Source organism: Zymoseptoria tritici, chromosome 12 (assembly GCF_000219625.1).
Source record: "Zymoseptoria tritici IPO323 chromosome 12, whole genome shotgun sequence".
Classification (NCBI taxonomy): domain Eukaryota; kingdom Fungi; phylum Ascomycota; class Dothideomycetes; order Mycosphaerellales; family Mycosphaerellaceae; genus Zymoseptoria; species Zymoseptoria tritici.
In genome coordinates this window covers 1,083,294-1,101,179 of record NC_018207.1, presented here as the reverse complement: position 1 = coordinate 1,101,179, position 17,886 = coordinate 1,083,294, and the positions used below count along the sequence as shown (strand labels likewise).

Below are 17,886 nucleotides of genomic sequence, written 5' to 3'. Positions count from 1 at the left end.
GTGCTGTCTTACCAGTACGCTTATCAGCACTTTCTGTTTTTCGGGACACTTCCGGCCAGTTCAGCTCATCCTTCGACCGCCAGACTCTCATATCGGCTGCCGATCCCAGCAGCATACCGATACCCTCCACTCTGGACACCCTCTTTCTCCTCTTCTCCAGCCTCACTGTGATACACGCCACCACTGCCCTTCCTCAAAACATCCGGCATAGCCCAAGCGATCCTCTCCGCACCAATCCTCGCCCCTTCCAGATTGCCGGCTCCAGGTCCGAGTCTCAGCGCGGCGAACTTGCCAGTCATGAACAGCGGAACATCTTCATCCCACATCAGGTCTTCTGTCAACGCCGGAAGCCCATCGATCGACTCCATAGGATATTTGGCCAGCATCGTTTGGAGATACGGAAGAGTTTGGTAGTCGCTTTGTACGCCGGTTGCGAAATAAATGAAGTGAAACTCCGGAAGTGACGAGATCGGAGGCTCAGTGATCAGGGTGTGGGTGCCGGTCAGAGGGGAGTAGGAGTGCGAGGCGACGGTCGTGTGAGTATGTAGAGTGAGTCTGCCTGAGGCGACGTGTTGGTGGAGGATCTTTGCATAGCGAGGAGTGATGCTTCCGCCTCCTCGGGCAGATTTTACCAGCTCGGCACGTTCTGAGTGATCGAGATCAGCTACGTAGAAGAAGTCTCCACAGTGGAAAGGCTTACCTTCGTCTGTATCGGCACTCCAAAAGGAAGCTTTTTCGTGGTTGCGGAATTTGCCCATCCAGCTCAGATCGACATCAAATGGTTTAACTGCGGCACATCATGTCAGCCATTCCCTTCCAACCTCAGGCGTACCTAACTTACCCTTCATCGGTCCTCGCATGATGTGGAACACCTTCGTGGCTCCCTGCCTGATCGATCGATCTGCAATCTGCGCACTTGTCAAACCTCCTCCAATGATCAACACGTTCGTCGGCATCCTCTTTCGTAGTCGCTCTCGCAAAGGAGCATCAAGTGGTTGAAACGCATGACATGCAGCTGGGCATCCATTTTGTGGAAATGGTTTGGGAATGCAAGGCGCATTGCCAGCTCCAACAGAGAGCACTACGCTGCGGGCGTAGAAGGTCGAGTCCTCGGTACGGACAGTGAAGAGCTTCTCGTCGGCGGATAGTTGTGGAATATAGTCGTATTCGATGTCGGACATGGATGCCTGTTGGATCAGGTCTTTGTCGAGAAGCGAGTATCGCTTGGCGATAAAGTTGCAGTAGTCCTTGAACACATCACTGGGAGGAGCGAAGTAGTCCTTTCGATCACGCTCGTCGATTGTGATGGTGGGTCTCAGTCTGGAGCCGTCAACATCGAGATCAAATCTCCCTTCTTGGGGCTGACTTACTGCTCTCCAGCTTTGCGACTGTTCCTCCGCTTCTTCATCTGGTGCTTGCTGAGCTCTTTTCCTACACAACCTGCGATCTCAATACACTCGTTCTCTCGACCTTTCGATTGGACGTATGCCAACAACCCATCTCGATCATGCGGATCCGGGTGGAAGAACAGTGGACTTCGCAGATGCGAGATCTCCAACGCAGAGAACAGTCGGTTCCACTTCGCCATCCAGCTGGTACCAGAGCTATCCAATACGAGCATCGATACTTGCGGCTTCTTGTTGGGCTTCGCTTGAATGTTACCCGTCTTGGAGTTCTTGATCGCAGCCTTGCTGGCGTGTCGGTTGATCCAGTGATATCTCTGGTGTTCCTCGTCGGTAAAGAGGGCAGATGGTGTTTGTTCGCGGAGTCGAGCCGCCACTGCGAGACCACACGGTCCTGCTCCGACTATGATGACATCGTGGACAAAGGGTAGAGAAGCCTCGTTCGTGGGTGAGAGACTGTCAGCTCGGTCGATGTCCATGTTGTCGGTCGCAGGGGATATGAGGTTAGGGCAGTGTTATCTCGCGGTAGTATGGCACAGATCTTGAGGTATAAAGAGGAGACAGGGTACCTACAATAGTTGATATAGTTCTGGTGCCGACCCTGACATCAAAGTCCAAGGTCCGGTTTGCGCCATCAAGGTTGCTCACCAAAGTACATTCTTTGCCGGTGTCCACCGTGAGCTCCTTTGCCGCAGTTTTAGCGAAGACAAACTCCTATCTGATCGAATGTACAATCGCCCTCTCTCTGCTATGGACATTGGTGATTTGTCTCTTCAAAATCAGCTCCCGAATCCGGCTTACTCCCGGCGAATCGTTGAGAGAGTGCATCACATGTCTGCGTGCGGAAAATGCACTGCGAAGTGGAGAGGGCATGCTATCGGGATAACCAGAAAGCCAGTCGCCGGACGCCAAAGGCATATACTGTCCTAGCATCATGGTTCGTTGAGAGGCGTACGGACTTACCGGTAGCTCTTGTCGAGATGGCCGCAATCGACTGCTATTGCTCTTCGAGGCATGCTGCTATCTTCTCCATTCATGTCGCTGAAATGCCGCCATGTGTCCGCTCCACGATATCAAGGTTTCCAGGACGAGGGTTGGCTACACCATACAAGACTGGGCTGGTCGCGAGCCATTTTCCGATTCCCGTGCTGCCACGCGTCAACCTTCGTGTGGGCAATTGAGGAGCGTCAACGATCACTCAGAACCCTCGTTTGATTCAAATCAGGCTCAGGCCCATACATCCAATCGGTGACATGGTACATTTCGATGTCGATGTCGATGAAAGGAAGAAGAAGTCCTGGATTCTGTTGACGAAGCGGTATTCTTGGCACTCGATTTAAGGTTCGATACGTGCAGGGATGGCGTGCACGTGGGCGAGACTACACTTCCATCCTTTCAACTTCACACAATGTTGACTTCCTCTTGTGTTCGTTTTCAACAGAATCTCATGTGATCTCTCGCCGTCCGCACGATGCGGCACTCAAATGAAGACGAAGACGAGGACCTCTCAACTTCCGCCGATGCGCCCTTGATTGCCCCTACCCAGACTCCCGTCAACACCAACAAACATGCTCCCGCCATCACATTCTCATCCACCTCCCCAATCATCCGCTACCTCACCCTCTCCGCGGGCATATCCGGCCTCCTGTTCGGCTTCGACACCGGCGTAATCTCATCCACCCTCGTCTCAATCGGCACAGATCTCTCTAATCGCCCACTCACAACACCAGACAAAGCTCTCGTGACGGCCATCACCTCTCTATTTGCCCTCCTATCTGCTCCGACGACAGGCTTCTTCGCCGATAAATATGGCCGACGATCTGTCATCTTCGTGCCAGCCGTGCTTTTCATTGTTGGAGCGGTCGTGCAGGCTTTAGCACATTATGTCTGGACGATGGCAGCTGGGCGAGCTTTAGTCGGAGTAGCGGTTGGTGTAGCATCGGGTGCTGTGCCGCTGTATATCACGGAGCTGGCGCCTGCGGAGTTGAGAGGACGACTAGTGACGGTGCAGGCGTTGTTCATCACAGGAGGGCAAGTGGTGGCGTACCTGATTGGCTGGATCTTTGCGAGTTGGCCGGGTGGGTGGCGATGGATGGTGGGTCTAGGAGCGGTGCCGGCGGTGGTGCAGTTGGGCTTGCTTGTGGCTATGCCGGAGACGCCGAGATTTTTGGTGCAGAATGGAGAGGAGAAGAGGGCAAAGGAGGTCTTGACGAAAGTCTTTGCCGGGCTTGAGGGCGATCAGATGGAGGATGCAGTCAGAGGGGTGCTGGAGGCGGTGAGAGCGGAGATCGAGGCAGAGGGGATGGCTAATGGGAAAGGGTCTATGGCCAAGGCGAAGGAACTGGTGGGCGTTCCTGGCAATCGGCGAGCCTTGATCATCGCCTGTATGCTACAAGGACTACAGCAACTGTCTGGATTTGTAAGTCTCCAACAGCCCACATACCCGCCATGGACTAATAGCATCGCAGAACTCTCTCATGTACTTCTCCGCCACGATCTTCGCCCTCGTCGGCTTCACTTCACCAATCTTCACATCCCTCTCCATTGCCATCACGAACTTCATCTTCACCCTCGTCGCCTTCACTACAATCGACACAGTCGGCCGGCGCGCCATCCTCCTCCGCTCAATCCCGTTCATGATCCTCGGCCTACTCTCCTGCAGCCTTGCTTTCATGTTCATCGACACCTCGGATATCAAACCCCCTCCTTCAACCGCAAACACTGCTTGGCCATACGTTCTGCTTGTCAGCCTGGTGCTTTACGTCGCCGCTTACGCTGTGGGATTGGGCTGCGTGCCATGGCAGCAGTCCGAACTCTTTCCGTTGCGAGTACGATCGCTGGGCTCGGGAGTGGCGACGGCAACGAATTGGAGCAGCAATTTCGTTATTGGACTGACGTTCTTGCCGCTAATGAAGTGGGCGGGACCGAGCGTGACGTTCGTGTTGTATGCGGCGATATGCTGTGCTGGGTGGATGACCATTTGGAGGATATATCCAGAGACGGCAGGATTGGAATTAGAAGATATCGGAGAGCTGTTGAAAAGTGGATGGGGCGTTGGGAAGAGCGTTGCGGAGTTCAGGAAAAGAAGGAGTAGGTCAATGGAAGATGAAAGGAACGAAAGCGAAGATGGACAGCGATGACCTCCATAAGACTCAACTGCAATCAACGAACCGTCTATCAAGCCGCTATTGGCTCCCACCATGAACAACAACCCGTCCCTTCACCCCCGCCGCAGCGACCAAACAGTCAATCCCACTCCCTTGACTAGAAGCACTCAAACTCATCACCGGACCCTGCCAAAACGACCCAATTCTACCCTGGTCATCCCTCGCCTTGTCCCAAACACTGTCCGCATTCTTCCTCAAGAAGTGCTCAAACTCCCGCACTCCACCCAGCTTGGAATTCAAATCTCCCAAATTCCGGACAAACACACCCTTGAACTGCGCCCCTGTGGGATCCATACCTTCTTCCGAACCAATCTCCGTCAAGATCCCACCATGAGGCGTCGCGAGGGCGGCGATGCCGGCGTGAGCGATTGAAATCGCGAGGTCGAGGTACGTCTCGTTTGACGTCAAGTGCGCCAACTCGACCAGCGCGCCGAGGATGACGCCTTGGTTGTAGGAGTACACCGGCCCGATCGGTGCGCATGTGGACAGTGATAGTCCGTCGTTGAAGGTGCCGTCTTCATTCCGCATGCCGCAGCTGAGTAGCCATTCGGCTTGAGAGAGGGCGAGGGCCGTGTAGTCTGGTACATCGGTCGTTGTTGGTAGTCGAGGAAACGCGGAGAGACGGTTGGCGAGGGAGGCGGTAACTGCGAGGTAGAGTTGCGCACTGATGGAGGGGAGGGAGTCCTGGGTTTTGGACCACCAGTTTCCGCCGTTGTGGCAGTGGGTTGTGAGAGAGGTGAGGAGGTCGAGGTGGATGGTTTGGGCTTCGTGCTATTGGGGAATTAGCAGTCTTTCGTGAAGGGGTCGGGCGGTGCGGAAGGACTTACGAGGTATTGGACTTCTTTCGTGACATCGTAGGCTTTGATCCAGCCCATTGCCCACCAGGCCTCGTCTTCGTAGTACTCGTTTAAGAAGTCGCCGTTGTTGGAAGCTTTTGTGGCGACGAGGGTGTTGCTGAAGATATCTCTTGCGGTCGCCTTGAAGTCGGGACAGAGGAGTGCGACATCTCCGATTGTGGAGAGGATGGCGCCGGAGTTCCACCAGAAGTTTTGCCACAGACCGGAGATGTGATTGTAGTATTGCTCGTTCAGGACGTCGGTTGCATTGAGAGCCCGGTAGAGGAAGTCGGTTTTGGACGTTGCGAGGGCTTGGAATGGTAGCAATGCTACACTTGTCGATCGCAGTGTTCTGATGTTGACCATTGTCTCTGATCGAAAGCGGAGTAGGAAGCGTTCGTGAAATCTGATATCGCAGATGAGAGCATCGAGTGACGCCCAATACATACCTTGGGTCTAGCATGATCCACCTACGAATCCGAAGTATCATGCGGACAGCTCCCTACCGTGAATGGCTTCTTATTGTTATCCGAATGTGACAATACCAGCATGGCAAGAATTCTGGCTTCCGCTGTGAGTGGTTTGCTGCTCTTGGCGTTCTCAGTCAGTCCGTCGTCGTGTAGCAAACGGCTCCGAGCAATTCGGCACATTCTTTGCATCGGGCGAGAGAGTGGTGGTTTCAAAATGCTCTGTCAAATCCGCTCCGCCGGCTGTCTGTCAGCGTCGCGGGATGTTTGTTCTGTTTATTCTTCTAGTGGTATGCTCTTGCCGCTTTTGGGCGTCAGTACATGTAGTCCAGGAATCCAGATATATGCCTCCCTGTCGTGATGTGAAGACGTGGTCTATGTGCATCTACTCTTCCAGTATGTCGAGACGTTCAGTAGTGCATATAGACGTCCAGATTTCGGCAGGTTCTTGGCGACTCCTGTAAATAAATTCCAGACGTGCAGTTCGTCCTCGTCATTCACAACTTGGCATCCGGCGCAGGTACATCAAATCCCGGCTTCGCCGCCACAGCCGCCTTATCATGCTCGCAGGTACTGATCAGCTTCCCATCATCCGCCCTCCTCATAACACCTCTCATCAGCGCCAACGACTTTCCAGCATGCATCAACTCAACATCACACTCCAGCAAAGTCCCTTCCGGTGCCGGTCGTAGATAAGTCACACTCAAACTCCTCGAAACACCGCCATTCATCCAAAAGTCCCTCCTCCCGATTCCTTGAATCGACATGCCTGTCAACATATCGTATATCGTCGCCTGTGCGCCACCGTGGAGATTGCCCGAGACATTGCAGTAGTACCGGTCGACGACGAATGTGAACACGACGGCGGATGAATTTGGTCCAGTGCGAGTGACTTGTTTGAGCTTGACGTTCTCACAGAATTGGCTGAGGAATCGTGGGTCGTGGGGACAGCGAATGTCGAAGATGGTTCGGATGCGTTCTTCTGGGGTGGCTTTTTCGAAGTTTGGGTCCCTTGTCACGGCCATGAACTTCTCCGTGTAGGACTCGCCGGGAGGTATCATCTTGGCTATATGTGGCAGGGGTGAAACGGTCGGGAGATGGCGCGGGATGATGTTGTACAAGTGTTATCGCCGCATGTTGTCGATGACTATCTGTCCAAGATTGACACGTGCAGTCCGAGGTGAAAGTCGCCGCATTAGCCGAGCACCCGACCATGTGGCAGCATGGGGGCCAAAACTCAATCTCGTGTTCCTGGCCGATCCATGTCATGCCACATGGCATATCCATGAGTGAATTCCTCGACTTCACATCACCTTCAGAATGCATGCATGAGGAGATGAACTGCGACGAGAATTGATGCAGCAGTATTGCATGTCCTTCGGGAGAGTGCATCCCGATAGTATGCACATCGATCGCACGATTCCGAGCTGGCGGGTCAAGTTTGCCGTGCGTGCCTTGGAACGCTTGGTTCGTTTTGATCCTCCGATGGCGGGGCGGGGGGAAGAAAAAGAACACCGCTCGATGTACCGCTCGTGGGGACGCTATCGTTGGTCATCACTGTTTAGCCTATGAGGAGGCAGGTAGGTCCGCTCAGGCGAGTGCATCCTTCAACCTCACTTCATCTGCTTCGACTCTTTGCTTGAAACACAGCATTTTCCTGTTATCTCTCATCCCTTCACGGCCGATTTCATTCAGCTCTTCTGGACTTCTGGATCATCCTGTCGGTATCTAGTTCTATCCTTGGCCGGCTTCTGGCAAATCAGCGCCTTCCAATGTGCCGATAACAATGAGCCCTTCAAATTCCTACGAACCCGGAGACCTCAAAACCGGCCTGATCTCGACAGAGGCACACGATGTCTCTTCGTCATCATCATTCAGCGAACCTCCGTCGCCCAAATCCTCCGCTTTTCAAAAGCCAACCTACAACCGCTCCAACTCCTTCCTCTCCGCCCCACTCACAGGACCGATAAGACCACTCTCCCCAGACCACCTCTCCGTCCTCTCAGACACAGAATTCGAACAACTCTCCCGCCCTCAACCCGCTTGCCACGCCTCCACCACCTCAATCTCCCACCCCTCCCCAACCTCATGGCGAGCCAGACTCCAAGCCTCCTGGATCCGAAACAAAGGCCTGGCACTCATGCTCCTAGCTCAATTCTTCGGCACTCTAATGAACGTCGCGACCCGCAAACTCGAAGTCGAAGGAAACAACGGCAAAGGTCTCCACCCCTTCAACATCCTCTTCGCTCGCATGGGCATCACAGTCGTGCTCGCGAGTACCTACATGTGGCGGAACAAGACTCCGCACTTCCCATTTGGTGCTCCTGAGGTCCGATGGCTGCTCATCGCTCGAGGGTTTGGAGGATTCTTTGGCGTCACGGGGATGTACTGGTCGTTACTCTACCTCCCTCTAGCAGATGCGACAGTCATCACTTTCCTCGCCCCTGGACTGGCATGCTGGGCCTGCTCCTTCCTGATCAATGAACCCTTCACTCGAGTCGAGAAAATCGGAACTCTAGTCTCATTCGTTGGCGTGGTCTTCATCGCTCGTCCGACATCCTTCTTCGCAGCATTCTCTTCCGCACCTCCCGCGAGTGGAACAGGGGACATGGCAGCTCCAAGCAACGATACCTCCAACCAAGAATCCGACGCCAGCAACTACGACGATGTAACGCCCGAACAACGCCTCATGGCCGTCGGCATCGCTCTGATAGGCGTCCTGGGCGCTTCCGTCGCATACACCACCATCCGCTGGATCGGAAAACGTGCACATCCCCTCATCAGCGTCAATTACTTCGCAACGTGGTGTACGATTGTCAGTTTCGTGATGCAATTCGCTTTGCCGCATGTTGGATTTCTGCTGCCGGCTGATTTGAAGGAGTGGGGATATCTGATTTTCCTGGGAACGTGCGGGTTCATCATGGTGAGTGGAACTCGTCCAGGTATATCATCAAGCAGTGTACTAATGCGATGGTTGTAGCAATTCCTCCTAGCCGCCGCTCTCTCCTACGAGAAATCCTCTCGTGCGACGAATTTGACTTACTGCCAAATGCTGTTCGCTCTTGGCTTTGATAAGCTGGTTTTCGGACATTCGCCGAGTGGATTGTCAATTCTGGGGTCTTCGCTTATTTTGGGTTCGGCGATTGTAGTGGCGTTGCAGAAGAATTCGGTGGTGCCGGAGAAGACGGGTGCTGAGGGTGGTGTAGATGAGGAGGCTAGGATGGGACTGATGGCTGGAGAGAGGGAGGTGCAGGATGTGCAGATGAGGTCGCTGCGATGAATCAGCTTTGTGAATGGAACGAAGAAATGACTGTACGACGAATTGCGAGGTGGACTGCATAGACTGCATGGCGTTTGGAAGGATGAACAGCACTCCGATACAATTACCAGGTACAATACAACAGACCATCTTTTCAGTCATTGGACATCCCCTGCGCACAGATCCACACACGGAGCGCACGTATAGCCAGAGACACTATCGCCGCCCCATCAGCGCACGTAGACGCTTAGCCTGAGCACTCACGAGCGCCCACAGCGCCCGAGCCCACAACACCGCTACCGATTCCTGATGCCACTGTCCCTCGGCCCTGAAAATCCCTCGGAAACTCAACAACGCCAAAACCCTCCCGAAGGACGCCGAGTCAAGACTGAACCGTCCCTGAGCGGTCTTGCCAGGAGCCCAGCAGAGTTCTGCATCTCTCCAGTCCATTTCGTACACTTCGCGGACGTTCATGTATGAGCCCTTGGTGAGCTGACCGCCATTCTGCAGATGGAGCATGTCGTATAGATGGTCTCTGGACAAATGAGCAAGGGGATGACGGTCAGTCGGTGCGATAGGCACATAACCTAGTTGTCTGCGAACGCTATTGTGGGCTTTCGCGGGGAATCTCTGGCTCAGAGTTTTGCCGCCAAAGGACGTTATCTGTGTCCGGTGTCAGAGAGCAGTGGAGTAAGGAAGCAACGCGAAGGAAATTACGGTGAGGAAATGGATGGTGAACTGAGAAGGCCGCGAGACTACCAGTATTGGATGGTTGTAGACGCCATTGCCGGCAACGCAGTTTCTTGTTTCGCTGAGCACTGGGGTACTGGGAATTCCGCGATGCGTCTGAGAAGATTTGAAGGCTTTCCAAGTGCTCAGCCATAGTAACTTGCCCTGAGCGACATCTCCGCTTGTCGGCTTCTCCGGCTGTGGTGCTGCGAGAGACATGTATGTATGTTGAGTAAGTAGTTGCAAAAATGGGAAATTCGAATCGTGAATTCAAACGAAAGCTGTTGAGATGATTCCGGCCGCCTGCGTGTACCGTCAATGGGAAGGTGGAATAGATGATCTTCGCTGCTTGTACGGAGCGAACGTTCACCTTATGAACTCCGTGAAATAGTCGTTCTTCATGCAAAGAACTGAGACTACTGCGACCTGGTGTCTGAGAATCCTGCGAGACCTCTGCAGTCTCGCAGGTGTCGTTTCTGCAAGCGACTGCATGTCTCACCGAATCATCCTATAGTCGGGAGTTCTGCAATGGCTGTACTGCCTCGTTGACATGCCATCCCGCCGAAACGTGTCTTGCTTGAGTCCAGGAGACAACCGTGGAGTTGTTCGACGCGTAAGTGCGACCTGACAACTACGCTCATGTCTGGCACTATTGTGAGGGCCGAGAAAGTGGTCGAAGCATTGCAGCGTAGGTAATATCGCACAGTGTTTGAGAGCATGCGTAGTCTGAAATGAGGTCGCCGTCTTAGATATTGTTCGATACCTCCACTCCGTGCGACAGAAAAATAGTGGTGTGTTGATGGAAGAGACCAGGGCAGTTGTGGAAGTGGTCGTCTGTGGAGAGAATTGGCCGCAGTCACGTGCTTGCCCTAAGCCCTTTCGAGAACTCCCGTCATTGTCCGATCTCGAACCTGAGCTCTCACTACTACAACGCAGCACGCCAATCGAAGACTACACACTCCTCTCAACAAACAGCAAAGTACGGCGGCCTCTCAAGGTGCACTCAGGCTCGTACTGACTCTCCTCTAGATGTTCTCCCGAGCCGCCACCCGCGCTCCAGCGACCCTCAGCCGCCGCGCATTCTCCACCACACGCGCACAGTTCGCCTCGCCATATCACTACCCCGAAGGCCCGCGTACCAACATTCCCTTCAACCCGCTCACGCGCTTTTTCTGGCTCCGATACTGGGGATTCATGGGTGCGTACTCCGGAGGAGAGAAGATGGGGAGAGAGAATGGGGAGGCAGAATAGGATACTGACGGTCATACAGCTGTTGGCTTCGGCGCACCATTTGGCATCGCTGGTGAGTATCTGGACTATGGCTGAACATGTCTTCGGGTAGAGTACTGACAATCTCGCAGTCTGGCAGACGATGAAGAACAAATAGACGATCGGGATAGGCTGGGAAAAGGGTGGGGACAGGTTGTGCAAAGAATGCCGAGAAGGAGCGATGCGGAGGATTGTGAGGATGGGGGCATGAGGCAGAGTCAATGGTACACGAGAGTGCTACAGGATACGTCTCATATGTACACAATTCTATCATGAGCCAGATGGGCTGGCATTGCTGGTTCCACGGCAATGCCTATCTTTCGCGATGATCGCTCTCTTCAGTCCGAAGCGCTATGCCTCTCTGCTGCAGGCTAACACGGCAGGCGTCATCCTGAGTAAAGCAATTTGTAAATAATCGCTGTCGCAAATCGTATCTTGCTCTCCACTGTATATCGTATATGCCATATGCCCCGTCCTCTCATATCTCGGAGCGACCCGCTTTGGCGAATACGAGCGTCTACAATAGTTCATGACATTTCAAAAAAGTGTCTTTTGAAACATCACCGTCCCAACGACCATGCGGAATCTGCGAAACCTACGGCATAGTGGCATTGAGTTCAGCGACGATGCCTCAATATCTGCCACGGCATGGGACGGCACATCGTTGCTCGTGGCTTTCGGACCAACGCAGCAAAGCCCAGCAATCACCATCAAGCGGCTAGCACAAGATGCCTGGAATCCTGAGCAAGCCACTTCGGTTGCATCATGGGACGCACCTTCACCAACTCCGGACTTGGAAGTCGACCGAATCCTGAGCCTTCGTGTCCTTGCAGATTCAGGATCAATATGTCTCGTTCTCGAAGGCGGAGATATTGTCATTGTGCGGGAGGATCCCCAACCAGGAGAAGAAATGATCGAAATCGTTGGCTCGGTGGATGCTGGAATCGCTGCTGCTGCGTGGAGTCCGGACGAGGAGCTGCTCATTATCGCCACCAAAGCAGAAACTTTGTTGTTTATGACGAGAGACTTCGAAGGGACTGCCACTGTCACATTATCATCGGAGGATGTCAAAGTCTCAAGTCATGTCTCTGTTGGATGGGGAAAGAAGGAAACGCAGTTCAAAGGACGAGGCGCGAAGGCTTTGAGGGATCCCACCGTTCCTGAGCACATCGATGAGGGCAAATTGAGCAGCTTTGATGACTTGCAAACGACGATCAGCTGGAGAGGTGATGGTCAATTCGTTGCGGCCAACAGTCTTCTTGGTGGTGAGCCAAAGCGAAGAATCATTCGAGTCTACTCGCGAGAGGGCATTCTCGAAAGCGTCAGTGAGCCAGTCGATGGCCTTGAAGCCGCGCTGAGCTGGAAGCCTAGTGGTCAGATGATTGCCGGAGTTCAACGGTTCGACGAACGAGCCGACGTTGTCTTCTTTGAGAGGAATGGCTTGAGACATGGCGAATTTGGTCTGCGCCTGACCGCAGACGAGCTCGCAACATGTGCTTCAGACATCGATCTCAGCTGGAACAACGACTCTTCTGTGCTGGCCGTGGCCATGAAAGACCGGGTACAACTCTGGACTATGGGCAACTATCACTACTACCTGAAGCAAGAAATCCGAATAACGAACTCTGACAACGGGGCATTACGCACGAACTGGCACTCAGAAAGGCCGCTACAGCTATCATGTTCTTCAACTCGAAGTCTACGTCAACTTGACTACACCTTCGAAGTGTCACGAGGGTCTGTCAACACTCCCGATGATCACGGAGTGGTGGCTGTGATCGATGGCAAGACTCTCAAGATCACTCCGCTGCGTACTGCGAATGTACCGCCACCGATGGCATTCGATGAAGTGGAGCTCAAACACAGCGCTATTGATGTTGCAGTCTCGCGGGATGGAACTCAGATCGCCGTATTACACGACAGCTGTATCTCCGTGTGGAAGTGCAACTATGGATCAAAACCAGCGAGTCGCGCGACGCATGAAATTGATCTTACGCTCGGTTCGGACGAGAGCCTGAAAGATTGGCTTCCACGTCAGATTCTGTTTGATATGAACGGCGATCCCCGAGTGTTGCTTTCCCAAGTCAACGGAGATGTCACAAGACTCCTGCGGCGGGAGAATGGGTCTGCATCTGCAGAAACCCTTCTGCTCAACGTGTCCTCCATTGCCATATCCAGAACCCCTCACAAGATTATATACATCGATGGTAAGGGAGCCGTCTCTCAGCTTGACGGCGACTCCGTCCATGCATCAGCTGGCAAGCTTCCCGCCGCATGCACCTCGATCGATGCGTGGCAGGAAGACGACATCAACATCCTCTTCGGACTTACCAGGAGCGGAATCCTCTACGTGCAAAGCGCGCAGCAGAGCCTTAAGATTTCATCTTGCACATCCTTCATTGTCACCGCCACGCATCTCATCTATACTACCAGCTCACATCTTCTGAAATTCATCCATCTACATATCGGAGAACTGGATATTCCGCCGGACGAACCAGAAAAAGACGAGCGATGCCGTAATATCGAGCGCGGCGCAAAGCTGGTGACAGTTATGCCAAGCGCCTACTCGCTTGTTCTACAAATGCCTCGAGGTAACCTTGAGACGATCTATCCAAGAGCGCTTGTACTGGCTGGTATCCGGGGTGCGATCGGGCAGAGGGATTACAAGAAGGCTTTCCGGATATGTCGAACGCAGAGAGTTGACATGAACATTCTGCATGACTATGCTCCAGCACAGTTCATGCAAGATGTGAGCTTGGTGGTGAAGCAACTCAAGAAGCCGGAATACATTGACTTGGTGCTGAGCTCCTTGTCTGAAGAGGATGTTTCCCAGACGATCTATCAGGACACAATCAAGGCTAAGGGCGAGCCCACGAATGGTGTTACGAACGGAGACGTGCCACATCTGACAGCGCCGAGCTCGTCAAAGGTCAATCAGATATGCGACGCCTTCCTTCATACACTGGCAGGCCAAGAAGCGACATATCTGCAGAGCATAGTCACAGCGCATGTCTGCAAGAACCCGCCGGATCTCATCGCTGGCCTCTACTTGATTTCCGACCTACGAAAGAGGAAAGAACAAGACCAGCTCGAACAAGCCATCGATCACATTTGCTTCCTCGCCGACGTGAACAGACTCTACGACACAGCGCTTGGACTCTACGATCTCGACGTAGCACTCCTCGTTGCACAACAATCACAAAAAGACCCTCGCGAATACCTCCCCTACTTGCAAAAACTACACGACATGCAACCCCTCCGCCAACGCTTCTCAATCGACAACGACCTCAAACGCCACTCCAAAGCTCTCACCCACCTCCACGCAATGAACGAATTCGACGAACTCAAATCCTACACAACCAAACACGACCTCTACAGCGCCGCCGTCGAGCTCTACCGCTACGACAATACCCGTCTGGCTGAACTCATGCGTCTCCACGCGGACTTCCTCACCAGCAGAAACCGCTACAAAGAAGCTGGTATCGCATACGAATTCATCAACGACCACACATCCGCTCACGAGGCCTATCGCGCGGCGGGCATGTGGCGCGAATGTCTCGCCAGCGCAATGCTCGCCTCTGTATCTGACGAAGCACTCGACACGCTGGCAAGAGATCTCGCAGACAGCCTAGAAGAGAGCAAAGACTTCGTCTCCGCAGCCACAATCTACCTCGACCACCTCAACGACCTCGAAAACACAATCCGCATGCTCTGTCGCGCCTACCACTTCGCCTCCGCCATCCGTCTCCTCGCCCTCCACAAACGCCCCGAACTCCTCAAATCCCTCATCGACTCCGGCCTCATCGAAGCCTCCGCCACCATGACCGAAATGCTCGCAGAAATGAAGTCCCAACTCCAAGCCCAACTCCCTCGTCTGCGCGATCTCCGCGTCAAGAAAGCGGAAGATCCGATGGCGTTTCTCGACGGCGGAGGCGATGGCGGCGACAAGGATATTCCCGACAACATCTCCCTCGCTCCGACGGACGCTTCGACTTCTGGTGGGACCTTCATGACGCGGTATACGAATAACTCGATGGGCACCCTGGCTACGAATGCTACGCGCAAGACATCGAAGAATCGGAGGAGAGAGGAGAGGAAGAGGGCGAGAGGGAAGAAGGGGACGGTTTATGAGGAGGAGTATCTGGTGAATTCGATTGGGAGGTTGATGGAGAGGTGGAATGAGAGTGTGGAGGATGTGGAGAGGTTGGTGGAGGGGTTGATGAGGAGGGGGATGAGGGAGCGGGCGGGAGCGGTGGAGGGGGTGATGAAGGATGTTGGGGAGGTTTGTCGGGGATGTATGGAGGAGGTGTTTGGGACGCCTGGGAGTGGAGTGGTGATGAGACAGGATGGGGAGGGGATGCTGGCGAAACCGGCTGGTGGGGAGGGAGTGTTGTTCGAGGCGTTGAGTGCTGCAGGAGGGAAGCAGGAGGCGCCGTTGTTGAAGGCGTTTGCTGGATTGAGTTTGCTGATGAAGTAGGTGAATGCGTGTAGCATTGGCATGAGCTAGGCACGAGGCAATACGATTTCGAACCATCAGCACAAGCATGTCGATGCATGTGAAGGAATGTCAAGTCCAGATAATGCGGAAACTTGGTCTGAAGCAAGGCTGCTTCGAGCACGGAAGTCGCTGCGGTGCCGAGTCTTGAACTTGAAGTGAATGTGACACGCAACATTGATTAGCACATGTTCATTATATTGGGTTCCAGTCGTGCGCAGGCTGACAGTATTGATATCGTATACAGAGAAACCCCTCCGTCCAGTTCTCGATTTCCCGTCAACCCATCGCTGAGCGTTTGTAGTCTCAGAAGCACAGACCCTCTTGGCGAGCACTAACCTCTTCGAGCGCCTCGCCTGAGAGGGTCTAAGGGCGGAAGAGCGGCTTTTAGCAGATACGGTGCAGCAACACCGACAGCGCAACAGCGCTGCAACAACGACCTTTTTCAAAATTCCGAGACTGTAACTTTGTAGCGCCGAGTCTTACGAGTCGAATGCTATATCGTATAGAAAATTTAAGTGTGTTTTGCGTGCCCTAATAGAGCTCGCATTTTCCTGTTTTTCGCCTAACAAATTCGAATTCCGAAGAATTTGCGCGAGCTCTATTATAGCTTTCGTTTAACGTCGGATTTAAATAATTAATACACCGTTAGAATCGCAAGACTCGGCTCTACAAAGTTACAGTCTCGGATTTTTAATAACTAGTTTCGTTGTCGCGTTCTCGTGTTTAGGGCCGAAACGATACTACGCTTTATTAAGGTATAAATTCTATACTAATACTACGCTCTATTACCTAAATTCGGCGTCTGGACCCTTAGACTACGAATAGTAGGCGTCGAATCCGCGCTAACTAGGCGTAGACTAAGGAACTAAGACTAAGGGTACGTTTACCTCCTACGAATTAATTAGTTATTTAGTTAAAACGGTAGATAATAGCTATTCTTCTAACCGTTTACCTTACCGTCGCTATAAATTAACTAGTTATTTACTATACGCTTAATCTCGCTGCTCTATATCTATATAAGGTTAGTATATAGCTATCCTAGTAGTTTTATAATTAATCGATACTATAGTCGATTAATTACTATAGCTCTAGCCCGTACGGTACTATAAACGGCATAGTTGTAAACCTTCCGAGTCCGTAGTAATATCGCGTTACCGAGCGCGTTATATACGTATTATAGGCGGACATCTAGTCTACTCGTTATATATATACTATTCTTCGTAATGCCGACCGAGCTAATACCGTAGAAGAAGAAGAAGAAGGGTAAGGAGCTAGCCTCTAGCCGTAAGCGTAGGTCGAAGGATAAGACTAATAATAAGAAAGATAATAATAGTAATAAGGTAGTAGTAGTACCTAGATCTAGTAAGAGTAAGAGTAAGAAGCCGCGGAAGAAGTAGAAGAAGTAGCTTAAATATAGTAGTAAGCTACTACGGCTTAGTCGCTAGGCTAATAAGGAGATATCCGTATTATTAGAGGCGTTGTTAAGGCTTAAGAACCGCGCTCTTATATAGTATAATAACTCGTTCTTAAAGAGGGACTTACGACCTATTACTTATAAGTTTTATAACCGGTAGTAGCGTTTCTTTAACGCTTAGTCGCTAGGGAACAAGTAGCGTAACCTAAAGAAGGCATATATACTATATACTACTTACCTAAAGTATATTAGTAGATAGAATAGACACCCTACGAAGCTAGTAGACGAGGACGTCGAAGTAGCCTATTACGAAGCTTACCCTAAGTACGAGCCGTTTAGAGATAATTGTCTACTATTCTCGGAAGCTATCTTTACGATTGTAGGCTCTAATATAGCTACCGGCGAGTATACTATAAACGGCCGTAATCTAGCTACTCCTTCTAAGAACGAGGGTAAGGGTAGAGCTAAGAGCGGCGACGATTCCGAGGGCGGTATAGATAAGGATACTCTCGAGGAGCGCGAGTCGTAGAATATTAAGGTCGAAGAGGTAGAAGGAAGCGCGTAGATCCTAAGAGCCGCGTAGTTAGAAAGGGATAATAAGGAACGCTCGAAGAAGGCTAAGAGGGAGTCTATTATTAGTAAGGTTAATCCTTAGTATCTAAAGGCATTAGTAAAGATAGTAACACTATTATAGCTTACCGTTGCCGCTCTAGTAAAGAAGGACGAGTAGAAGGAGAAGAAGCAAACCCTATTAGAGCTAGTAAGTAAGCGGCTCTCGGAAGTAGGCGTACTCGTAGATATTAGCGACGACGATAAGGACCTACTTTTAATAGAGTTGTTAGTA

The 17,886-nt window shown here is 52.3% G+C and overlaps 7 protein-coding genes across 7 annotated transcripts; 4 read left to right on the top strand and 3 right to left on the bottom strand.

Annotated features, from left to right (window-relative positions):
- Nucleotides 1-65: 65 nt before the first annotated feature.
- Nucleotides 66-1,882, bottom strand: MYCGRDRAFT_97150 (uncharacterized protein; the record flags this gene model as incomplete). Its single annotated transcript, XM_003847947.1, has 4 exons — nt 66-646; nt 701-787; nt 842-1,320; nt 1,371-1,882. The coding sequence occupies 4 exons, from the start codon at nt 1,880-1,882 to the stop codon at nt 66-68; spliced, it is 1,659 nt and encodes a 552-aa protein (XP_003847995.1).
- Nucleotides 1,883-2,874: 992 nt separating this feature from the next.
- On the top strand, nt 2,875-4,543 carry MYCGRDRAFT_77545 (uncharacterized protein; the record flags this gene model as incomplete). The annotated part of the gene is made up of 2 exons (XM_003848047.1): nt 2,875-3,822; nt 3,872-4,543. The coding sequence occupies 2 exons, from the start codon at nt 2,875-2,877 to the stop codon at nt 4,541-4,543; spliced, it is 1,620 nt and encodes a 539-aa protein (XP_003848095.1).
- Nucleotides 4,544-4,621: 78 nt separating this feature from the next.
- Nucleotides 4,622-5,739, bottom strand: MYCGRDRAFT_15599 (uncharacterized protein; the record flags this gene model as incomplete). Its single annotated transcript, XM_003847946.1, has 2 exons — nt 4,622-5,341; nt 5,398-5,739. Coding segments are annotated over 2 exons (1,062 nt in total), but the record flags the coding sequence as incomplete, so codon positions are not given.
- Nucleotides 5,740-6,418: 679 nt separating this feature from the next.
- Nucleotides 6,419-6,730, bottom strand: MYCGRDRAFT_18931 (uncharacterized protein; the record flags this gene model as incomplete). Its single annotated transcript, XM_003847945.1, has 1 exon — nt 6,419-6,730. A coding segment is annotated over one exon (312 nt), but the record flags the coding sequence as incomplete, so codon positions are not given.
- A 1,244-nt stretch (nt 6,731-7,974) lies between these two features.
- On the top strand, nt 7,975-9,036 carry MYCGRDRAFT_30105 (uncharacterized protein; the record flags this gene model as incomplete). Its single annotated transcript, XM_003848048.1, has 2 exons — nt 7,975-8,796; nt 8,854-9,036. Coding segments are annotated over 2 exons (1,005 nt in total), but the record flags the coding sequence as incomplete, so codon positions are not given.
- Nucleotides 9,037-10,813: 1,777 nt separating this feature from the next.
- MYCGRDRAFT_82889 (uncharacterized protein) lies at nt 10,814-11,429 on the top strand (the record flags this gene model as incomplete). Its single annotated transcript, XM_003848049.1, has 4 exons — nt 10,814-10,840; nt 10,891-11,059; nt 11,132-11,164; nt 11,223-11,429. The coding sequence occupies 3 exons, from the start codon at nt 10,891-10,893 to the stop codon at nt 11,246-11,248; spliced, it is 228 nt and encodes a 75-aa protein (XP_003848097.1).
- Nucleotides 11,430-11,707: 278 nt separating this feature from the next.
- MYCGRDRAFT_101791 (uncharacterized protein) lies at nt 11,708-15,607 on the top strand (the record flags this gene model as incomplete). Its single annotated transcript, XM_003848050.1, has 2 exons — nt 11,708-12,691; nt 12,806-15,607. The coding sequence occupies 2 exons, from the start codon at nt 11,708-11,710 to the stop codon at nt 15,605-15,607; spliced, it is 3,786 nt and encodes a 1,261-aa protein (XP_003848098.1).
- Between the last annotated feature and the right edge of the window lie 2,279 nt (nt 15,608-17,886).